Source organism: Melanostigma gelatinosum (assembly GCF_949748355.1).
Source record: "Melanostigma gelatinosum genome assembly, chromosome: 14".
Lineage (NCBI taxonomy): Eukaryota > Metazoa > Chordata > Actinopteri > Perciformes > Zoarcidae > Melanostigma > Melanostigma gelatinosum.
The window spans coordinates 14,860,976-14,884,430 of NC_136647.1; the positions used below are offsets into that span (position 1 = coordinate 14,860,976).

The window sequence follows — 23,455 nt, forward strand, 5'->3', positions numbered from 1 at the left end:
CTAACCTCCCGAATTTGTGTCCGTTTTGCAGAAGACATCTTGACGTGTCACTTTTTGTCACGAAAAGCGCGGGTGTAAATGACAAAATAGCTGTAGCTGAATGTTATTTAGCTGCTTGGGTTTCAGGGTTTATGGTATTGTGCATGCTGGTTCACTGTCACACTGCTATGGCTCACTGAGGCACTTGAACAGACTCATTGTCAGTGTTATTACTTATTCGTAACGTGTCATTTTCCTACTGTGACGAGTCTGCTGTGAGAAAAGGCCTGTTATGAAAGGTTCAACAATGTATCACGACAACTTTTTAACACGCCGCGCTGTTATCTGACGACTCTGTGAAATCATCGAACTAACTACATTGACCTTGTACGCCTGTGTTTTCCAGCACCAACAGCTGCGTGGACGATTTAATGGATGAAGATGAGAAAGACAGGGCGAAAAGGTACTCAGTCTTTTTCTTAACGTTTGTCTGTCGAGCGTGGAAATTTTAACTTCTATATTTACAACTCTACTAAATCAATGTGTCGTTTCTCTCTTTGCTGCGTCTTCAGTGGTCGTTAATCATTTTAAAAGAACCTTGAAGCTTCAATGTCACATTATGGTTGAGAATGAAGTCCATGATGGTTAAAATCTGACAATTTTAGCTGAAACAATTGACATAATTCAGATAAAAATTCAGATGATTACTTTTGTCACCTCTTTGACCTCTTTGATGAAATATGTTAATCACATAAACCAGAATCTATGACTCCATCTCATTTCACAAACGTATTACTTTCTCTTGTTAAAGCTGCATACATGTATTGATCAATTTCCGAACGCTAACGTGGCTCCATTACAGACGAGGCTGTGGCCACCTGTTGGATATCCAATATTCCCCCAACGCCTCAGAAAAATATGCTTTAGCATGCTAACTGAGTTCACTGTGTAGCAGGTAACGCACAGTGGGTTTGTTAAGAGCGCTTCCTAAGAACGGTATCAAAGACAGACATCAATAAACGTGTGTGTCGTAGATCCGAAACAGCGAGCTAAAAGAGGCTGAACTCTGTTGAACTGCAGAGTTGGCTCATAATTCTCATCACAAGGAGCGACCGCTTTCACACGACACAAAAATATTGATGTTGGCTCAAACCAAGTTGAAAGTAACAGCTGATACAAGCTGAAACGCATTAGGGAGGGAATCAAGATGAAAATGACTTTCTTCTGTATTATATCTATCGCTGTGCTGCTGCTCCGCTCTCTCGTTTCCTTCTCTCGTTTCCTTCTCTCGTTTCCTTCTCTCGTTTCCTTCTCTCTCCCTCTTCGACGTCTGTCTGCAGCTAACTGCGTCCCTGCAGTCCTTTGGCTCGCTTTTGTTTGGAAGAGCAACGCTCAGTCCAAACGGGATAAACAAACATGAAGTACAGGTGCTTGATTGGCTGCGCTTCCACCTGCGACTCCACTGATTTATGATTGCTCTCTCGCGTTGACCACCGCAGGGCATCTCGTAACAAATCGGAAAAGAAGAGAAGAGACCAATTCAATGTGCTCATCAAGGAGCTATGCACCATGCTGCAGGGTCAGGGACATCCGCGCAAGATGGACAAGTCCACCATACTGCAGAGAACTATTGACTTCCTGCAGAAACAGAAAGGTAGGGAAATACATACAGCATGTGTTCACAGTTTGAGAAATGGACTGTCTTCGTATTGTTCCTCCCATTCGACAAACCTTTTCTTTATTTCCCCCTTTACTTCCATTATTACCCAAATACACTTCTTCCCAGGCACTTTATTACCCTTAATCCTCGGCCTTGTCTTTTTCAGACATCACTGCGCAGAACGAAACGTGTGATGTGAGACAGGACTGGAAGCCTTCGTTCCTCAGTAATGAGGAGTTCACTCAGCTGATGCTGGAGGTAAAGCTCGGGAGGATGTGTTCGTGGAAGAGCCCAAGGCGATTAAGCTCGGGCATTGATTAATGCTGTTAATAAAACAACAAGGAAGCCCTCTCCCTTAAACGCCCATGGAGAGCTGGGCAAGAAGACATGATGAGAATATAATTCCTAACTTCCAAAGTGTGGTACGAGTAGAGGAGGCTCTTAGAGGCAAATAGAGTACAACAAAACATGTAACTACCACAGATAATGACGATATGTCACAATGTAAGAGTGCAATCTTTCATTTATGCCTTCACAGCTTATGAGCTCATTGTCAAAAGTGCCCAATTTCTCCCTCTTCCTTCAGGCCCTAGATGGCTTCTTGGTCGCATTAACTACAGATGGCAACATCATATACGTATCTGACAGTGTGTCTTCACTCATTGGCCATTTACCGGTAAGTGAAATGAGCTGAAACAAGTGACTTCTATTCTCTTCCTAACACAGCGTTGTTTTTGTTGTTGTTCTGTTTTTAATTTAAGAATTTATAAAGTACAAATGCTGCCTGATTAGAAAAAGACCCGTTACATGTTTACCGATGTGTTGTTTGGCCGATATGTGACTTGCACTGGTACATTTATATCTGCAATTCATCTGATCTGATCCAGGACATGTTGGAAGTAGACATTTTACACTTGCCTTGATGTTTATTTTATTTGTGTTCCCAAAACACATTTACAAGAGATTGTTTGAGTACCACATCGAGATTTCAGTTTGTTAACGACATCGATTACTGAATGCGCCGGTTCAAAACTGACCTTAAGCTCTGAGCGTGTCTGGAACCACTTTTAAAATGCTTAAAGTTCATCTATCCTTTTGCACCAGTCAGATATGGTGGACCAAAATATCTTGAATTTCCTCCCGGAGCGGGAACACGGGGAGGTGTATAAGCTGCTATCGTCCCACATGCTGATGACTGACCCCATTGCTGCCGACTTCCTGGACAGTGAGTATATCCTGCCGGGCGGCCTCTCCGCACACGTCTGTCTCCTGTCTGTCTCTCGCACCACGTTGTGTCTGGTTGTCTCCCATATCAGGAGGTGAAAAGTTCAGTGTGTGAGAGAAATATATAGTTGGCGTCGTCACTATTCACTTTTAGCTCAGAGGTCTGTGTAAGGAGGCTTTTGTCTGACATACAAACTAAACCTGGCTCCTGACGAGTTCTTTTTCCGAGTTAAAACTCTTTATATTTAGAGCAGGTTGCTGAATTGGGGTCCAAAGTTTATTGAATTGATGATTAGTGTGCATCTATGGTTCACTAATAATAGGAGCTAGCTTAGTATCATAGTTAAGACTTTAAATCACTGTTATGTTAACACAGTAATCCAAAGCAGCATAGTATATGGGGCTCAAGACACTGACCTTAATCCTGTGTTACTATTGGGCTTTTCTGAGAAAGAGAGAGGGCGAGGAGCTAGTGTCTCGGCCTATACTTAGACGCCTAAATAGAGCCGCGTCTGGAGCGATCTTCATCTCTTTGGCACGTTTCAAAAGACACATCCATCGTTTGTCTTTCTTGCATAAAAATGATTGCCTGGCTTTTAAGCTCAATTTTTGCTTCACTTGACATAAAAATGATCCTCAATCATGTAACACAAGATGTGAAATTTCACATTTTTATAATTCACATAAATTGCCTCCCAATGGATGTAGGAACTGTATTAATGAATGTTAAAATATTACATAATTTTACTTTGTTGTTTTAATACTTGACAGCGGACGTTTTCGACTGTCAGATCGATTGAAGTATTGTGAATACAAGATTTCATATGATTGTTTTCTGTGGCATAGAAATTACACTTTAGATCTTTCTCTCCAGAATGCAGTTCAGGTACTACTGTGCTGTTAGTGTCATACAAAAAAACACAGACATTGTCAAGAAGCACCTCAATAAGAGACAATTTGTTACAGAGATTTTGTATTATGAATCGGTTGTTAACCTTGAATATACAATCTGCTGTTTTTCAGACGAGGCGCATATTGAATTTTGCTGTCATCTAGCCAGAGGTAACATTGACCCAAAGGAACCGCCGGTGTACGAGTACGTCAAGTTTGTGGGAGATTTCAAGTTTCATAACAATGGTAAGGATTTTTTTTATTTTCTACTTGTTTTAAAGACTTAAGATTCAGTCAAATGTGTCATTTTAGTGCAGTTAAGGTCCATCAATTCTCTTAAATCTGTTTTGATTAAAGCTACCGTGAGGAACTTTGAACTGGTTATGAAACTCAATTTAATACTGATGACTCTATACGACCTACATAAGCACCTACATTGACTTCTCTCACATAGTGCCTACATCTTCTTGTAACGGTCTCGATTTGACGTTGCCGAGAAGCCTTCAGTCGTCGCTGGAGGAGCAGGTCTGCCTCATTGCTACTGTACGATTAGTCACGCCACAGTTTCTAAAGGTAACACCAGCGCGGATATTAACATCTTGTGCCTTTCTTTCTCAGTTTGTGTTGCATGTTGTGCGCTGTCATTGCTTTGAAAGGAATTTAAAAACATAAACAGGTGGTGGGATTTTGTGTGAGGGTCCATGAGAACTCCCAGTATCTGGAGACTTCTTGTTGCACAGTGTGTACCTTCCAGCTGATTACATCATTAGGACAATTCTGATCCCGGAGGCGCTCGCTGAGTTGAAATCTGCACACCAGTTATTGTAGCAAATGAAAGTCCTGTAAGCTTTCTGAGATCTTGGTAATGTTGAGATCAACTCACATCACGTTAAATACGTACCTCAACACGTTCTAAACTTCCAAGCCCAAAACATGCAAGTCTGGCAGGTGTTTTCATTGTTTTTTTCTTTACTCATTCATTTTTCTGCCTAACATGAGAAAAAAAAGCGCCAGAAGAACCAGATCTATTGGACAGGCTTCATTTCTCCCCCTCTACTTATTCCAAAATATAGAAGACACTGATTGCGCTGGTTTGCCAGATGGAGTGACTGTAACAGTGTAGTCTGCACCATATGACACATGGATTACTTTTTCCCTCAAACAAATCTACTGCAAATACCGGTTTAAATCTGCAGTTTTTTTCACACTTTATGTCTGAACAAAGTTGACAATGTGAAGACAGGAAGTGATGTAGAACGTCTTCCTGCTTCACATTAGAGTCGCTGAATCTCGTGGATGAGATTCAAATGTCCCAATGTCTTGGGCAAAAAGAAATGTTGGAAGACTGCTAATTCCTTTACATTGCTGTGAAACCCCAATAGTGACTTTCTCACTCTGTTATTTCTGTTTAGGATTTGTGTAATGTGGAAGTTCCCTGTGATGAATTCACATCCAGACACAGCCTTGAATGGAAGTTCCTGTTTTTAGATCACAGGTGTGCATGATTCCTTCTCCTATTAATTGGCAGTGTCGCTTTTTCAGCCAGAATTTGTCTTTCTTGCATGTTTATCAACTCATGTTTATATTTCAGGGCTTCACCAATCATAGGATATTTACCCTTTGAGGTTCTTGGAACTTCTGGCTATGATTACTATCACGTGGATGACTTGGAGCTCATAGCTCAGTGTCATAAGCAGCGTGAGTAACTGCTGCTTCTCTGTCTTCACCACCACCACATCCACGAATCCATCTCGGAAAAACAAATGGGTAACAGGTCTCCCTTCTGTTTTCCCTCCTCCTCAGTAATGCAGTTTGGAAAGGGTAAATCCTGCTACTATCGCTTCCTGACCAAAGGTCAGCAGTGGATTTGGTTGCAGACTCACTACTACATCACTTACCACCAGTGGAACTCCAAACCTGAGTTCATCGTCTGTACTCACACTGTTGTCAGGTGAGCCTGGTCTTTTTGCACCTTGTGGAGCTCTAATGTCTGCAGAGTTGGAGATGTGTACGCTTTTGTCAGTGTCCTGAGATTATGGATGTGTGCAAGGCATTGGTTGTATTTTAAAAAGATTTACACTCACACATACTCTCTCTATGTGCTGTTGTTTCAGTTATGCTGAAGTGCGAGCTGAACGGAGGAGAGCGTTTGGCTTTGAGGAGCTGTCTCCACCTGAGATCGCTCCCTCGTCAGTGAAGGTAAGAGTTACATTCCCTTTTACAGTGTGTGTGTCAGTGTGTGTATCTGCTTCAGACCTGACCCTCGGGTGTTGAACCTCACCCTGTGTCCCAGGCTCAGGAGCTGTACTTGGACATCTGCTCCACACTGGACCCTCCGCGGGACAGAAACAGCGGCGTACGTTCGGTTTCCTCCCACCGCTCCCGGAAGTCCTCCCACACGGCGATGTCAGACTCCGCATGTGAGTCATCGACTGCTCCCTAATGTTCTAAGTCACTCAACAGCGGGTCAATCCTGCTCCTATACATTGCTGAAGGAACTGCTGTGTTGTTTCCGTTTAGCGGAAAGAATGGGATTCTCCTCTGTGGACAAATGGCAGCAAAGGAAATGACACCTGTTGTCGTTCACTGCAGCATCGGTGATCACGCTCAGACTTTAAAGTTTAGAATAAAATCATTCCAATAGATTAAAACCTGACAAATCCTACAATTGATCTGAGAAAACGTTGTTATCGGAGGTAAAATCTTCTTTAACTAAGCAGACCAGAAGTCAAGAAAACACCTACCTGTTATATATGTGGGTGACGATGCGTCAATAATGAAATGTTTGTTTGTTTGAGCCTCCAGTCGCTCTGACTTTAGCTGCTCTTCCACCCACCGTCTAAAACTTTTCACTTCCATCTGCGTGTTTATGAACAATACACAGCCGCAGTGGCAGACTAATTGCAGTTGTTCATAAACATAGCTGCTGCTGCTGCTGTCTTCCCACACATTTAAAAAAAAAAAAAACCTGCTTTCACTATTTCCAAAGATATATTCATAAAACTGTATCTGTCAGAAAAAAATAGCTGGTAGATGTTTCCTCTCGGCTTATTCATTGTGCGTCGGCTACGATGAAAAAGCAACTGAATGCGTCCCAGTTTGTGGGTTTAAATCCGAGGCAGGATGAGGCGGCAATCTAGGGCTGGTGAATCAGCAATATAGTTATAAAGCCAGAAATGAAATGCATTTCAAAAGTTCTTCTGCCTTCACCTCAGAAAGGCTATAGTTACTCTGCTTAGGAAAAATGGACAAAGAGGGTACAAAAAGTTCATTGCAGCGTTATTAATACACTAATGTCAGTTATAATCACATGATTATTTGGTTTTCCTCAATAGAGACCTCATGCTTTTTCATACATTGTGTGTACATCTTCACAACAAAGAGCCCAATCTCTGCCTAATCTTCAAATGAAGATTACCGGATACAAGCAAAGATTCAATGAAGCTGTTCTTTCCCTGATGAGCACAGCTCTGACCGAGGAAGGACAGATTGAAATATTAACAATAAAACATCAAGACTTTCAGTGTATCATGCCTTTGTTCCAGTTATTCGTTAGCCGTCATTTGACGAAGAAAAACCGTGACGATGACCTAACTGAACATAACCTCAGTCCACTGTTATCCGAGTGTGTTTAGAGGTGGCCTGTCTTGCTTCCAGCAGCTAACTCCTACACGGAAGCCTGCACGCCATCATGGCAGTCTGCTTCCGTCGGGACCGAGAAGACGTCTGCCAGACACCAACCCAGTAGTTCAAAGGTCAGTTGGCGGCGTTTACGTGTCTCTGTCGGTCTTTGGAGATAAGTTGACACCATATCATGTCACAGGTTGTCAAGATTGTGTGTACAACTTTGTTATTTTCCCCTGTAGAATTTGGCACAAAGACAAAATTCCTTTGACCTCGTTCCCCAACTGAGCCTCCCCCTTTCTCCTACCTGCAGCAAGCACTCCGCAATGGTGAGTGCTGAGACGTCTCCTCCTGCCTGTTGCCTTCCTCTCCTCTGTTTGTGTACGACGTCTTATTGTTGCGACGGTTGCTGCTTTGTGTTTATTTCATCTGTTGCTTGTGCCTCCGGTGCCTCTTGGCCAGTTAAAAGATATGTGTTATAAAATCAAGTGAGAAAGACCGTCACTCATCCTGATCGTTTCTTTGACTTGTAAAACCAATTTAAAGTGTGAAGAATCGCAAGACAAATAATTTATTTGACTCGTGCTAACTGATTATGTCCTCGCATGCTGCGTTCACTGAAGAAAATAAATATAACTGATGTGGAAACAGAAGAAAACTGGCACGCTTTTCTCATGTCCGTTGGTTTTTTTCGGATCATGTCTTTGCAGCAACCACAGCAGCAGCAGCAGTCGTCGTCGTCGCCCATGAATCAGCCGCAGCAGCCTCAGCTCTGTGTAATGAACCAGCTGAAGGAGCAGCTGGAGGAGAGGACGCGCATTCTGCAAGCTGACATTAAGACGCAGCAGCATGAGCTGCACGACATTAAGGAGAAGCTTCACCTCGCTAATCTCCAGGTAACACTCCCATGAAGACAAAAACACAACCACCCCATGGCATGCAGCACTAAATCAAAGGGAAAAAAAGATAGCCACAGACTTTAATCGAGACATTGAAGTAGTGCCGTTAATGTAATTCAACATCATATTGTAAGCTCGCATTACCTAACCCCTCAGAGTGATGGTGGAAGGGCCCCACCAAGAGGCCAGCACAAACCAGTTCAGCCTAAGTACACCATCAACTCCATGACCTCCATAACAAGCACAGAGAACAGGCTCTGGGAGTGTTGCGGTGTTTGTCTAGTAAACACAAGTTGTCACAAGTCATTTTGCCTGCTGGATGTGAGGGCGACATGAGATGAGCTGTGATTTGAAACACAAAGGCAACAGATTAACAGTTAGCCAATCAGAATGAAACCGTAATCGACTGTCCTTCCCTTATTGTCTGCCATTGTAACCTCACCTAAATATGAATAACTCTAAGGCATTACAGACATTTAAGTAATGGAGGATAGATTAATATTTCTGTTTATGCGTGTGTGAGATGTTGTTACAGCAGCCTGTCCAAAATGACTTTGGCCAGGCCCAGCAGCAGCAGCAGCAGCAGCAGCCCCAGCAGCAGCAACCCCAGCAACTCCAGCAACCCCAGCAGCCCCAGCAGCCCGAGCAACCCCAGCAACCCCAGCAACCCCAGCAACCCCAGCAGGGATCAGGCCGGGCGGCCCAGCAGAGCCAGTCAAGGTTGACCAGGCGGCACTCAAGCCACTCTAAAGCACCGTCCTGCGGGGCTCACAATTCATCCTCTCACTCACTGAACAGCTCACCCTCAACACAGGTACAGAGCTGCACAAGTGAAAAATACAAATCTCTAACTAACAGTGGTGAATCTGTCCAAAGAGTTTGGAAAGCTGTCCTCGAATGTTTAGAGCACACGTGTCAAACTCAAGGCCCGCGGGTCGAATCCGGCCCGCCACGTCATTTTATGTGGCCCGCGAATCCGCCAGCATTTTTTGGAAAAATAATTAAAAGTTAGACTTGAAAATAAAAGTATCCCCATGGTCGAAATTATGAGATAGAAAGTTGAAATTATGAGATAGCATGTTGTCTGTGTACCGACACCGATATCACAACAGGTGGACAGGAGAGGCAACAGCCCGAAAAGAGGTTTTCCAACGATTGAAAAAGATCGACAAATAATCCCAAAATGTCCACGAAGAGAAAAATTGATGCAAAGGGAAGAAAATGTAATGAAAGATGGGAAAGCGAATGCATGTTTGTGCTTCAAGGAGAAAAACGTGTCTGTCTTCTATGTTATGAGGCGTGTCGGTGATGAAGGATACAATTCACGTCGGCATTTTGACACCAAACAAGGAGCTAAATTTAGCCTCCAAGAAAAACATAAAACTGTCCAAGAATTAAAAGGCAGACTGCAATCACAGCAGAATATATTTACACCGCTACAGCCCAGTGCATGCTGAAGGTATGTGAGCAGAGCTCCGACCAGATACAGACTTTTACAAATGTCAGTTTGTGAAGAAACACCATCGCAGACCGAGTTCATGAACTAGCAGCAATCTAACAACACAGCAGCTAAGAGACGAGCAGGTACTTGTGTTTTTAATGAACTGTTGATGAAAGCACAGACAACACGGATACATCATCTATCCGTGTTCATCAGACCTGACTCTCAGTGAGCAGCTCTTGGATGTAGCTGCCATGCGCAGGACGACACAAATAGCTTTGAACAAAGTTAATGTCATAACTTGTTTGATATTTGTCTTTGTTATTGTCTTTAATAGTTTGATCTTTGATAGCGTAATGTGGGTTCATTAACCCTCAATTAAAATGAGTTATGTTATAATAACAGAAATGTGTTTAAATATCATTTTTCATTTATATAACTGCATGTACAATATGTTTACACTTGAATAAACAATCAAATGCAGAGAGAGTTGTTTAACAATATGTTCGGGAGAAGTTAGTTATACAGTCTTACAGTTACAACCGGCCCTTTGAGGGCGAGCGTGATGCTGATGTGGCCCAGAGTGAAAATGAGCTTGACCCCCCTGGTTTAGAGGATCAATATTGAATCAAATCACCTTCAGTCATTACTGAAGACTGGTAGCCTACTCTCAGTGCTCACGCCACCATCGTTAATGTCGGTCTGTTATTTAAAGGTATAAACATCACAACAAACGGTGGTATTCAGTTTGACGGCCATGTGCTGCTTGTAGTTTGTGCTTGTTTGCACTGTAGTAAAAAGACACAGACGCCTGATGTTTCGGGTGATGGAATTTAATAATCACAACATCAAATATACACTTTTTTTTGCCTCTCCCTGCTTATACTGTAGTTTCGTGCAGGAAGGAAATATCTGCATATTAGATATTTTGCTAATGTTTAGTTTTTACATGCTGTGTGTGTGTGTGTGTGTTTCCTTCGTTTCAGCAGGTCCAGCAGAGGATTGCACGGAGAGTGCAGGCCCAGTCGGTGAGCGTGCCCGTGCAGACGAACACAAGTGTGCCGATGCCCTTCTACAGCAACCCCATGATGTTCTCTCAGACCAACACGAGGTCTCTGCAGGACGCGAACCAAAGACACACAGACGGCGAGTTCAACCAAGACGGACAACTACGGTGAGAGACACTTAAAACCACAGAAGACATCGGCGGTGTGGCATACGCTTTGGGAAATTACGAATATGCCGTCAGCTTAATGAATAGCGGACGCAGTTAGCAGGGAAAACATCTTCATTGATATTATTTTCATGAGGAAAAATGCTCTCTGAAACCTTGCTTTTTCACAGTAGGCCTACAGATTGAGTTCTCTCAGTGACCGGTTTTATTTCCCGCAGCATGCTCCTCAACCAGCCAACGCAGACGCTGGTTCCCACTGGCAGTGTCACCTCGCAGCCTTCCCAGTGCAACATGGGCATCTCCCAAACCATGTGAGAACCGTGTAATTCCACGGCGCACACACACGCACACACCTCTGCGTTTGCAATGACGCTATTTCATATTGTGCCTAAGTTCGTCGTTGTGCCCTCCCAACAGATACACCTTGGAGCAGCAGATCATCGCCCCGTCGTTCTCCATGCAGCAGGTCAACTGCAACGCCGTCCTCGTCCCCTCCCCGGTCTTCACGTCCCCCATAATGATCCCGCACAACAGTTTCATCGCCAACCAGTCCCAGTCAGCCTATCAGACTCAGCCCCAGGCTCCTCAGCACTCCCTGCAGCTACAGCAGCCCCAGCAGTTCTTTCAGGTGACGCAGCGTCGGCCCCTTTGTGTAAACTGTTGTCCTTTTGACTTCTAGACTCGTAACTGCAAGTAATATGTGACGGCTCGTCGCGTAACGCAGCTCAGGTTAATTACCGATGGCTCTATTTTAGCTGATTTATGATCAGTTTAGGCATTGCACTGCATCTAAATCCTTGGTTACCACAGCAACAGGCTGCTGTGTCATTCTGTCAGAGAGGCCGTGTTATTTTCAATCGCTCTAAAACCTCGGCTTTGCGGCAAAGCTCTGATGTGAGCTAAAATTCATCAGGTCAGATATATTATGTTCTCCAGACTTGCTTGTCGCGCACATGTCACAAGTCCATTTCCCAAACCCAAGATTTTATAAATCATGATTTTCTATAAAAAGAAAGAAAAGAAAAAAGTCTGTGGAATTAAATCAGAAACATTCCTTTTGTGTGCAGCCATGTTACGTCTCTGTATCAGGCCTTTGATTCAGTCTCTCTCTAAATAGTGCGCTACTTTTCCACGAGCACTTTATTCTGCATTGTAACAAAACTACAGCAAGTTAAATGTCAACCCAGCCTGTTGTGCCAAAGGAAAACATGACGGTGCTGCTGGGGCTCTTGAGCAGCCACAGAGCTGCTGCCTGTTATTTGGGCACAGTGGTAACTGTTCATTTAGTAACTCTTGGAGGGACACACTAGTGATGTCATGGTCCTGGGTTTGTGCTTAGTCTGTTTCCTGTTTTATTTTGAAAGTTCACTCTCATGTGAGATTTTACTTCAGAAAAACAGAGCTCCCTCGTTCAATGTCAGGTTGTCCTGTGTTTGTAATTAATGTTCCTTGTTCCATTGCTCTTTAGTTTCCCCCCTGGTCTTAGATTATTACCAGCCTGCTCTCTTGTTCTTTGGAACTAGCTTTGTTACATTAAACTTTGCCTTTTGTCCAATTCAACCTGCCTGCAATTTAAACTCATCATTTTGGCGATTGCTAATAACACTCCTCATGTGTGATTTAACATTTTAACCTTGAAATCATTAGAAAACTGAGGACTGTATATCTCTTTGCGTTAGAAACAAAGTAAAGTCATTCTGATGATGGTTCAGGCTTAAGTTCCAAGGATTAAATTGGCAACCGATTCACGTTTTCTTTTGTGTCTACAGATGGCTCAAGGACTTGTACACGGCGGATCTACTCCAGCATTCTTACACACCAGTAACGTCCCACAGCAAAGCACTGTGGGATACATCCAGCAGCAGCAACTGCCGCAACAGGCGCATCAGCAACAAAGGCAATACCAACATTCCCAAAACCAGACGGGCAGTGTTTCAGACTTCCGAAATATGCTGACTCGGTAGCGGCCGTGGACCGTGTTAGACGGGCCGAGATATCCCACTGTGCCATCGCCGCGTGGGCGGCAGCACTTCGTGGCCATTTGGAAGTGAAGAATTGCTTCTCGTGACCTTACTGCTGGTGTCTGGCCGCCCACGTTCAGAAGAAGGCGGTCGAGCACGTCGCCGGAGTGAAACCCACGAGCAGAGGCTGCACTGACCCGGACGTCATCTGCAGGATCCACAGGAGAGTCTGAGGGGCTCGGCCCGCATCGCACTCAGTCGGCCATCGGTGAAACAGCTGGAACGAGTGGATTAACAAAGCTCTCAACAAGACACCACTTTCACATGTTTACAAGGGGACGTTTTTCATCCAAGAGAGTTTCCTTCTAAGTGTGTGTAGAATATTTATGTTTGCCCCCTGAATTAATATTCTATTTTCCGCACTGATGACAGCTCGACACCCCCCTCCCCAGCGACAATCATCCCCTCTGATGTTTTTTTTAACTCCAGTATAAATGGCTCATCTCATAAAAGGGATTTGTGTACACGGGACCTCCACGTCAATGTTTGTTTCAGTCGGCAGATGACAGAAGTCCCCAAAGCGATCATTTACTTGCAGCTATGTTCATGGCAAGTGACTAGAGAGGGGCCTCATTGTGAAACACGCAGCCGTGAAATGACTGTCATGTCTGAAATCAGGTCGGGTAAGAATTTAAATGGGATACGACGACGCTACACAGGGATGCTGGAGGGGGGGAGTGTTCTCCAATTATTAGAAAGGTCTATCTAGATTTTTAAAGCCTCAATCTGGGTCTGCAGAAGGGACGCCACGACTGTTGCACCACTTTTTTTTACTGAGAGGACAACAAAGCTCTGAAGTCTTCTGACGAGTCCTTAAACGAGCTCCCGGAGGGGGAATAATGAGTGCCTTTCACCGTGGGGTCGTCCGCGGTGCGGTTTTGATGGTTGTGTCTGATTACGGCTTTCCCCGGGCGCCTGTCATTTGGCAGCCCACTGCTCCCGATATACAGGGTTGGGTCAAATGCAGAGACATATTTCCCCCTTAAAGGGATAAAGATAGTATCTATTCTATTCTAAAAATCCAGCTCAGGTCCATTTGGAATACTAAAGTTATATTTTCATAAGTCATAATTTATTGTTTTTCCTGCATCAAATTGAAACAAAATGACATCTGGATTTGTAATGGGTGTATTACAAATATCTATTGGATGCTTTTTCGCAATCTTTTCGTCAGTGACTCCAAACTCTTTTTGAACACTTAATAATGTCGTGATGGGAGCTAATAAGATTCATTTAACGATATACGGAAAGCCCAAATCCCTTCATGTTTATTTATTACATACAGTATATATTTGAACCAATATATTGGATTAAGAAACCAGTTTTATACTCTGACGGTTTTAATTGATTTGATGTGTTCATTGAGACAGCGAAAGGTCATGTCTTGTCTTACCCCTCCTGGGTTAATGGTTTAATAACACAGCAGTCCACTGATGTTGTGTATGTGGCTCTTATACCCCCCAAAACAACAAAGGGCTGCAGAAGTGTAAGCTTGGAGATTTAATCATGTTGGAGAAATGATTTGGGAGATATTCTGGCTGCTAACAGTATTACCCCGTTTATTCTGGTCTTTCTTTTTTTGTTTTTGGGTTTATTCCACCATCAGCGAGGTCACTAAGCTCTAATCGTGACCAAATGAGCTCATTTACATAAAAAAAGCAATACATTGCTTCCTGCTATGAATGTGATGTTGTCATTAAAAACAGACACACCGCAAGATTTCAATTTTCCTGAAAATATAGATGCCCCCAATGTATTATTGTTCCGAATATCACAACAAAAACACTACGTTTTGACATCGTCTGGAAGTTGCTCACGGCCGTTCTGTGAGTATTTCAAGATGTTGCAATCTGTTGATGTGCTTTCTGAATATCAGTCCTCTGACTCCATCAGATGAAGGAGATCTTGTGCCACCACTCATCAGCTATTGTAGCTGCACTCCTGTCTCACACGCTCATTTTGAGTATAAAGTTAAGTCCCATTGCAGCGCTGCAATAATGGTGAGATGACCACAAAAAGAGGGGTTTGAGTGTACCGGTGGAGCGACAGTTGAACCACTTCCAAGAAGAAAACGCGCCGAAGAACATGCGAGCGTCTCTCTTACAAGCTGAACAAACTGCCTGTCTCACAGAGTCTGACTTCACCATTTCAATTTCAAAATCTATCTTTAAATGTGTTCCTGGATCACGTACTTGTTTCTAGCTCGGCAGGAGAAAAACAAACCCAGTTTATCGTGACTCGGCGTCTCCTGAAAGCCTCACTGCTCCACTTTATAAGAAGCTGACGCTCAGCGTGACAACATCACTGCAGACTGGTGCTGGTTCACAGTGGACCACAAGCTCCATGTACGAGCCGCGATCGTTCACGCTTTCCCGATGTGCAATGTCCATTTGAAAAAAAAGAAGAAGAATGTTGATTTATACTGTTTTTAAATGTTTCACGAGGTGCATAATAAGCCATTGTACCATGTAAATTATATGGAAGTATTTTTTTAATGAAAAATGTCCGAACATTCCTCCGACCGTTTATCATTCCTTTAACCGTTTTTTAAAGGTATCACATGGTGGTGCAGAGACATAATTAAACAGACACTCTTGAGTAAAAGCTCATATACGTTCACCTTGATCATGAATGAAATGTCCTCATCAAGCAGAAGGTCTTTAAAGGGTCTTTTTCCCTTTTATTTAAATGGATTTTAAGAAAAAGTGCAATTGTTCATCATCGACATGTTTTTAGGCGGTTGAGGGATGTCTGAGTCTCTCTGTGTGTATTATTATTATACGTCCACATTTAGCATAGCAACAGTTCAGCTCAGCCAGCAACTCAGAGGTGCCATAAATGACTCTATATGTTTTACTTCAATTTTAATCACTGGAAGAAATCTAAAGATATTGTGGCAGCCGGAGGGGCAACCCCAGAGGGGCAGTGATAGAGGGACGATATTGCCTGACATGGAGGCGGAGCCCCCATGTCAGGGAAGGGAAAAGAGCGCCAAACCACCATCAGCCCAACAAGCAACACCTGAGGAGGAGAGACGAGGGAGCGACCACACCCTATCAGAGGAGGAGGAGGGGACTACAAAAGGGCCCAGGCAACAGGAAACCGGGAGAGAGTAGGAGTGGAAGAGGAAGCAGAAGAAGTAGCTAAACAGAGAAACCCTTGGAGAAGACTGCCTTACCCCTGGATCACCCTGGAACGTCTGACTACCCGCCCGGCTCACGACCCCTGCCTGTACGACTACCCTGCTCCTGCCCGCGCCCTGGACCGTCTGAGGAATACCCGCTGTGCACCGACCCGTGGAATTGGACCCCGACCCTCCCTCTGGAAAACGGACCTTGTGTTCTTGAGTGTCTATCCTACCTCTTTCCCCTCTCTACCTTCAGTAAAAACCTCACTTGAACCGTTTATCTGCCGACTGGTTGTGTTTATTGGTCAGTGTTGTCGTGAAACCCCCTGTCCACCCCGGGGGCTGTCACAATATGTTCAACCTTTCAGTGAATCGCAGTAAAATTTCCCCTTGAGGTTGTTTTCCATTTGAACGCCAGAGAAGATTTTCAAGTGTGTATTGCTTCACACGTGTTATTGTAAATAATCCATTAACTGTTTGTCTTGTAGTTCCTAACAGTATTTGCAGCACCTTATTTTATTTATTTTTTTAATCCAACTTTCAGAGTGCTTTCCTTCTTCATGGGGTTTTTTTTTCATTGCGTGTCATTGTTTTTGAAGACATGTGATTCACATGTAACTTGAGCTTTTTTCTTTTTTTGTAAAACAGTGACTGACACGTTAAATGTAAGCGTGGAGAGTCCGATCGATGCTCTGTGTGTGACACGAACAAAACGAACCTGGTGCACAGCCACCTCTGCAGCTTCAGTGCAGAAACAAACATTGAATATTGTATAATAGAATGTAAAAACAAAAAGCTTAAACTATATATAGTTGTTTATTTTATATGTCATAGATTATATATGTATGTTAAATTAAAGTAATTTTGTAACAGACAATGAAGTGTCTTATGAGAGGAGAAGCTTTGTTTTGGTGTTGCACAGTCACCTGTATGGCTCGTTTTCTTTCCGTATTCACCATCAACATAAGCGTTCAAAATATCGTTAATATTGTTTTTAAAATAAATTAACAAATTAAGTTTACATTCTAAAATATATTGATATTAACTATGGTGTGTATATATATATATATAAATAAATAGAGAATTATTTATAAATCAACCTGGATATTGTGAAATATTTGAAAATAAATATTTTTAAACATGTATTGTTATTCTGAGCAAACTGTTTATGTAGAAAATGATTTATGTACTGGATTGTTTGTCAACTGTGTGTCCTTAATGCAAAAAGCCTTTTTATCTTGACAGCATTAATCTGTGAAAAGGGTTTGGCACTTCTGTGGTACTTCTATACAGTATTGTGCAACGAGGTTTCAACACTTCTCTCACACAGCAGAGGGCCGCCCATATGATCACATCACACCTTCCTGTGATTTCACTTTCACACCGATTCAATTGATGTCAGCCATCCAAAAAAATAAATGAATCCATTGGCTTCTCAAAACAAGTCGATTTGCTTCTTCGAGTTCAAACTTGCAGCGTGTCGTAAGTCAACACCTACTCTGTCAGTCGCAGTAAAAACACAGAATTCTGACACTCATAAAATATGCAGTTTCATGTACTTCAGCATTTGAATTGATTGCATTGACAGCTTCCTTTTCTTCAAAAGCATAATTTATTGAATGATGTGACATTTACTGTACATGTGTAAACGGGTAATCGGAGTATTTACACACAGGTTTTGGATCAAAATGACATTTCAATGACATCATTAATGTGTGCTGCTGATCTTAATTGAGAGAAACCTCTGTCACTCTGTACACCTTGTCGACCAGGACTTCCACCTCGTCGCCACCCAAACTGCAAAGGTCCAGCACGCACACCACGTGCGTGTCCTCCAGCTCGACGGCAGTCGCCAAGACCTCCTCTGCAAGACAAACATCTGGGCTGTCACGTTGATTGCTGAAAATGCGCTGCTGTGTATTAGTGATTAAAAAAAAGATCTTCAGGTCAAGGCTGAACCGAACGAGGTTTCGGTCCTCTCCCTCTTCCACCGGTGTGCGTTTGCTACCTGGCTCGGGAAGCGCTGATTCGCTGTTGCTGTCGGCGTCGCCGAGCGGACAGAGGAAGCCCGACGAGAGGCAGGACAGCATGGTGTTGCCGTGGGGATCCTGAGGAAGACCGACAGCCCGGGGCTCGTCTGAGCTCACAACCGGCAAATATGCAGCATCCACGGCTATCTGCTTGTTCATGCCTGTCAGGGAAGTTCAAACAAAAAGCAGATTGGCAAACTGATTTTGATGTTTAAAACAGCAAAGATCAGATCAGAGTATTTCTTCGGATCAAACATTACCTAATATTGTTACTTGGTAGTACCCCGGACACACCACAGGAGCAATGACGTCTGCGTTCTGCTCCGCCGTCCACCGCGTCGGTTGAAGGTTACTTTGCCGCAGGAGGACGTTCTTTTCGTCGAACGTGAACCTCCGAGACACGCTGTCCCGGTACAGACCGCCTCGGACCAGATGTTCGGACACTTCTTGTCGTTGCTTCGGCCAACTGCTGCTCTCCCAAGATAGTACATCAGCGTCTGATGGACACAAAAGGTGTTAGCGCGGTATCAGTTACAGGTTAGGTACACCGCGGTGGAGCTCTGGCTCCTGTAACACACCTGGATTTAGATTTTGCAGCTGTTGGTGGCATTCCACATCCTGAGCCTCCTCAGATCCAGGGTCACTCTCTTCTTCTTCTGTGTCTTTATGTCTCCTGTAGGAGCAGAAACAGACCAGCTCAGAACCCTTAAACTGGATTACCGATGAACACTACAAGCTGGATCTTCGGTACCTTTTTGCCGACGTGCTGACACACTTCAAAGAGGACTGCGTGGCTTTTCTGGGGGGAAAAAAGAGAGATAAAAAGTTTATTCTATATTTCATTTATGGATTAGAAACTCCTTGATGCGTTTGCTCCTTTCTAGCCACAAAAAGTACAATTATTGATTCACAAATCTGTTGGTCAGGAGTAAAATCGTACCTCGTTGGAATTCTTCTTTTCCTTGCTGAGATATTCTCAGGAGAGGCAGATGTTGAACTGGCCGCCAAAGTCTGCTCAGCTGTTGAGGGATGGTTGTGAGCGTCAGCAGAAACATCTCGCACCTGCATGAAATCAGTCAAGTTATTTTTCAGTTTAAAAGGTCATCACTACTCTCGGAAAGAACGCTTTGAAATGCCGTCGGTTACCTCTTTCTCTTGTGTTCCCCGAGACTCTGTGGTCTTCGGGTTTTTCATGTACCGCACCGCCGTGATCTGTCCTTGAAGTGCAACTTTTTTATGTTCCCTATATTGCAGAGTCTCCAACTCCTTCTTCAAGTCAGCCGCAGCAACCAGAGGAGCTTGAGCTGCAGACGGAGCAGAGAGCTTTCAAAACAACAAACAGGTGGTACATTAGACTGCACCTTACAGGCCAAACCAATGTCTAGAAGTAAGTAGTCTATTAATGAATTAATAGTCGTCTTATGAAAAGAAAGAAAGAACAGCTTTTACTACTTCAAATAAAGATGCAGAAAGAATGAACTCCCTGCAAGTAAGATGCAGAGCGCAGGTGCAAATGATTTATCTGGACTGTACAGTGGGCTGGCAAGAAGTGCAGGAAACCGCTGACCCAGATTCTATTTTATTCCTGCCTCCCACAAGAGAACAGAGTGAGTCACAGTATGGTTCAGTACTGAAGAGCACTTCATCATTTCATGCCCTGAAAGTATAAAAAAAAAAAAGACATTTTTTTTATTTATTTAATAGAGAATATTCTGGGGCCAATCGGTGTATTCTCAGATAGAGGCCATGTTGTAAAACATTTTTTTGTTGTTGAATAAAACCATTCTATGTTTATTTTCCTCACTCGAGACGTCCGCCATTGACTGTGTGAATGTCCCAGGGGGCCGAGGGTAGCAGTAATGGCCACCGACAGCAGTCTTCTGGAGGACGACGTTGTCCTTCAGAGTTTTGGTCCACTGGATGAAGCTTTTCACTCTGGGGTCGCTCACATACGGCTGCCCTTTGTGGTGGCCTGTCGTAGAGACAGATGACAGAGTGACCGACGCCGTCACTCACCACACCACGTGCGCGAGTCGTCAGGTACTTTATTGCTGCAGCTGTGCTCACCTGTGATGAACGTCTCGGACTCGTTGCTGGTGGTGAGGTAGGGCAACGAGCCTTCCACCGGACAAACCCTCATCTGAGTGCACACCAGGTAGGTCACTGCGGCAGAGAAGACGATGCATCGAGAAGGGTTTGTGGAAATGCGGAGAATATGAAGTGCAGGCAGCAGAGCTGTCGGATAGGAGCCGACACAGTTGACTTACTCGGGCATATACGACTGAAGACTTCCGGCTGGGAAGAGGAAAAAACCTCCAGGATAAAAGGATGCTCCGACGTTCCATCCACCGCGTGGATCCAGCGGTAAGTCCAGTATTTTTCTGGACCTGAAAAAGGTGAACATTAAAATATAAAAAAAAGGGAAATCAGCAGCTTTACTTCAGTTGTAAAACTACTACTTACCAGTTTACAGATAGTGAACATTTTTTTTTTTACCCGTGTTCCCTTTACTCTTGACTCTTTCAACACGGCCAACAAACGTCACCAAACCGATGACATCACACGCAGCATTGTTGGAAAGGTTTTCCAACTCTGACCTGCAAGATACATTCATACCATGAAGCTCTTTTGTAATAACAAAACTGTAATCGGTTTGTCTTTTGTGCATAAACCACAGCAGTAAATAATGGCACAGCGTGCATCGCGTTAGATAATGATGAAATGTTAAACTTTAGATCAATGCCTGTTCTTTACCTGGCGGTGAATTGGTAGGAAACGTCGGGCAACCGCCACTGAGGCAGCACACTCTTTGGTGAGACCACGGTGATGACTGAAGTAGGGTTGCGAGGGTTCAGGACGATTTCTTACAAAAATACATATGGAGATATTACATTGTATGCCTGTGGTTCAGCCCTTTAATACAAAACCCCCAAAAACGAATCTGTACATACCTACAGAGCAAAACATCTTCATTCGGTAGTGGTCCATTTGCGGGTGTGATCGGTTTGAATAACTCGGCTTCAGGACGTAGTTTTGGATGTACAACACGGTGCCGACGCTCAGCCTCTGGTAGAAGTCTGGGCAGAGTTCGTTCCAGAGCACGAGGGACATTGTCCCACTCTGGTCAGCCACTTCAAAGTAGGTCTGGAATATGACAGAGAAAACAAGTAAGACCACACTCTGATCTGTGAGATCCCGATCACATCTCATTACTGCCGCTCCAAATTCTTAGGAAGTTCAAACTCACGTGGAAAGGATAATCAATCTTGAGGCCAAACTTCCCATAATAGCGCAATCTAGATTTGTGTAGTATCTTCACGAGGAGAGGCTTCCATGTCTTTCTGAAGCAGGACTCCAGACTACACAGCAGAGTAATCGTGGACACTGTTGAAAAAGAAGACATTGAGGACAACACATGGTCAGGATTTTCTGTGCAATTTAGAGGCAAAATGTCATGCAAAAATAAATCTGAAATACATTTTGTAAGGAGAAGCAATAGAGTGACTAATGTGCCAGCTTTAGCGCAAATAGTTTTTATGGCGTAAGACTACATCTTGTGTAGGAAACACTCAGTTTCAGCAGACAAATTTGAGGATTTGCTGCCTCTTTGTTTTAAATAATTTTTAAATATATTAGTTTGGTGTTTTGATTGTTGGTAAGACAAGACAAGCAGTTTGAAGATATCACTTTGTGTTCTCAGGAACTGTGACGAGCATTTCCACTAATTTGTTGCATTTGCCAGGAGATAAATAACAAAAATAGATCAACAAATTGAGGACAAAACTTGTTAGTTGCAGCCATGCATCATATCGAACTTGTTCAATTCACAAAATTGTCTTCTGCATAACAAATATTGCCACAATAGGACACATTGGTCTGACAAAGCAGCAAATGTGAATGTGAGCCATGTGAACAGATCAGTGTGGGACAGACGGGTCATCGGAGTGTCTCACCGTCCAGCACCGTGTCGGATGGGGGAGACCCGGAGGTCCAGATGTCCCCCTCTGGGTCTTCGTTGTTCCACAGAGACAGGTAATGTTTGCGGCTCACCTGGAGAGGAACGTCGCTTTGCAGCAGCACGCTCCTCTCCATGCCGTGCTTAACCAACATGGGCAGTGAATCGTCGTCCTTCACGCGGGACAGGAGCGCGGACCTTTCCGCACCACACCGGAGCTTTTCGATGCACATGTAGCCGTGTCCCAGCCTCCTCTCGTTGTAAACGAAAGAGCACTGCGTGATGTCGATTTCGGCCCCAGTCCGCAGGGTGTTAGTGTGCACCAGGTGATTTAAACTCGGGTGGACGAAGCATTTGGCTCTCCAGACTCCGTCGGTGACCGTCACGTCGTAGCTGTAGCTGTCGCGCTGCTGCTGCCCGTCGGTTTGCTCGGATAAGTACCGCTGAAGTGCGATGACAGCGACAGGAGCCGCGGCCTCGTCCTCGGTGTTTACGTTCAGAGACTGTGTGGAGGATAACCGCTCCAATGTCCGCTGCAAGAAAGACGCTCCAGAAAGAACAGCGACCGTAGAAGAACAAGAAGAGGTGCCCTCCATTATGGACAGGTAGCGCTAAATCAAGTCATCAAGTTAGCTGTCAGAGAGCGAAGGTAGCTGCTGTCACCAGAATCTCATGTTAGCTTGTTGGCTAACGTAAACTAGCTTCTGTCCTACACGCTTTTAAACATACGCGGGTTAATTAGTGGTACCTGAGTGAATGTAGAGTAGACGTCTCTTACTGCAGTTACAGTCAATATCTGTCGATCTTGGATAGCCGTTAGCTACTTGGCTAACTAAGTTACCGTTACTTCTGGCTAACGGTGGAAACAACGCGGTTGCTGTTTCATTGCGTCACTATTTGCGTCGAACAAAGCAAAAAGTGCGCAAAATGAAAGAAATAGTTTAAATACTTTATTTACATGTCTGACGTTACCATGCTGAATTGTTTTCGCCTGATCTAAAAGCTAGCCGGCTAACGTAAACAGGAAGTGCATGACGTTGTTTTTAAATTCGGCGCTGAGCAGGCCCTGACCTGACGTCATCAATGCGACGAGTGTTAGGCCCAATCACAATGTCCCCCCTAAAGCCTCAAACCCTGAACCCTCAAGGCCTTACTGACGTCACCTGGTAAGTGGTTGAGTGTGAGAGACTGCGAGGGCTTGAAATGGTATAAATAGGAATGGGACAGCACTTTATCACGTTACCATGAAAACGGACAAAATCAAATAGTTGATGAATAAATAAATGAATAAATATCCTCTGATTTCAAGTTCATTTTTTTGTCTAACATTTAACCCTTAACGTTTCTGTGTAAATGTAATACTCCAGGCTGAACACAAGTGAGCATTTTTAAAATTGATATATTCAAGCTATATATTTGTTGGAGGGCCA

At 43.8% G+C, this 23,455-nt stretch overlaps 3 protein-coding genes across 3 annotated transcripts in view; 2 read left to right on the plus strand and 1 right to left on the minus strand.

Moving 5' to 3' along the window:
• Positions 1-385: 385 nt before the first annotated feature.
• Positions 386-12,856, plus strand: npas2 (neuronal PAS domain protein 2; the record flags this gene model as incomplete). Its single annotated transcript, XM_079283636.1, has 20 exons — positions 386-442; positions 1,479-1,633; positions 1,806-1,897; positions 2,226-2,315; positions 2,744-2,864; positions 3,887-4,000; positions 4,209-4,327; positions 5,167-5,249; positions 5,346-5,452; positions 5,558-5,705; positions 5,869-5,953; positions 6,048-6,174; positions 7,412-7,509; positions 7,621-7,707; positions 8,089-8,274; positions 8,801-9,091; positions 10,708-10,892; positions 11,111-11,203; positions 11,310-11,520; positions 12,662-12,856. Exons 1-20 carry the CDS (start codon positions 411-413, stop codon positions 12,854-12,856), a joined length of 2,619 nt encoding a protein of 872 aa, XP_079139762.1. The 5' UTR covers positions 386-410.
• A 1,940-nt stretch (positions 12,857-14,796) lies between these two features.
• Positions 14,797-23,455, plus strand: part of gjb1a (gap junction protein beta 1a) — a gene marked incomplete at its 5' end in the record, with an annotated part of 150,274 nt that continues 141,615 nt past the window's right edge. The window contains one exon of the mRNA XM_079283647.1: positions 14,797-14,820. The remainder of the gene's footprint in view (positions 14,821-23,455) is intronic.
• On the minus strand, positions 17,671-22,999 carry radx (RPA1 related single stranded DNA binding protein). The gene is made up of 15 exons (XM_079283635.1): positions 22,024-22,999; positions 21,318-21,454; positions 21,022-21,214; positions 20,825-20,933; positions 20,567-20,667; positions 20,338-20,457; positions 20,138-20,233; positions 19,875-20,042; positions 19,217-19,374; positions 19,011-19,132; positions 18,822-18,869; positions 18,649-18,743; positions 18,331-18,567; positions 18,049-18,231; positions 17,671-17,904 (listed from the first exon to the last, which is right to left on the minus strand). The coding sequence occupies exons 1-15, from the start codon at positions 22,619-22,621 to the stop codon at positions 17,768-17,770; spliced, it is 2,502 nt and encodes an 833-aa protein (XP_079139761.1). The 5' UTR covers positions 22,622-22,999; the 3' UTR covers positions 17,671-17,767.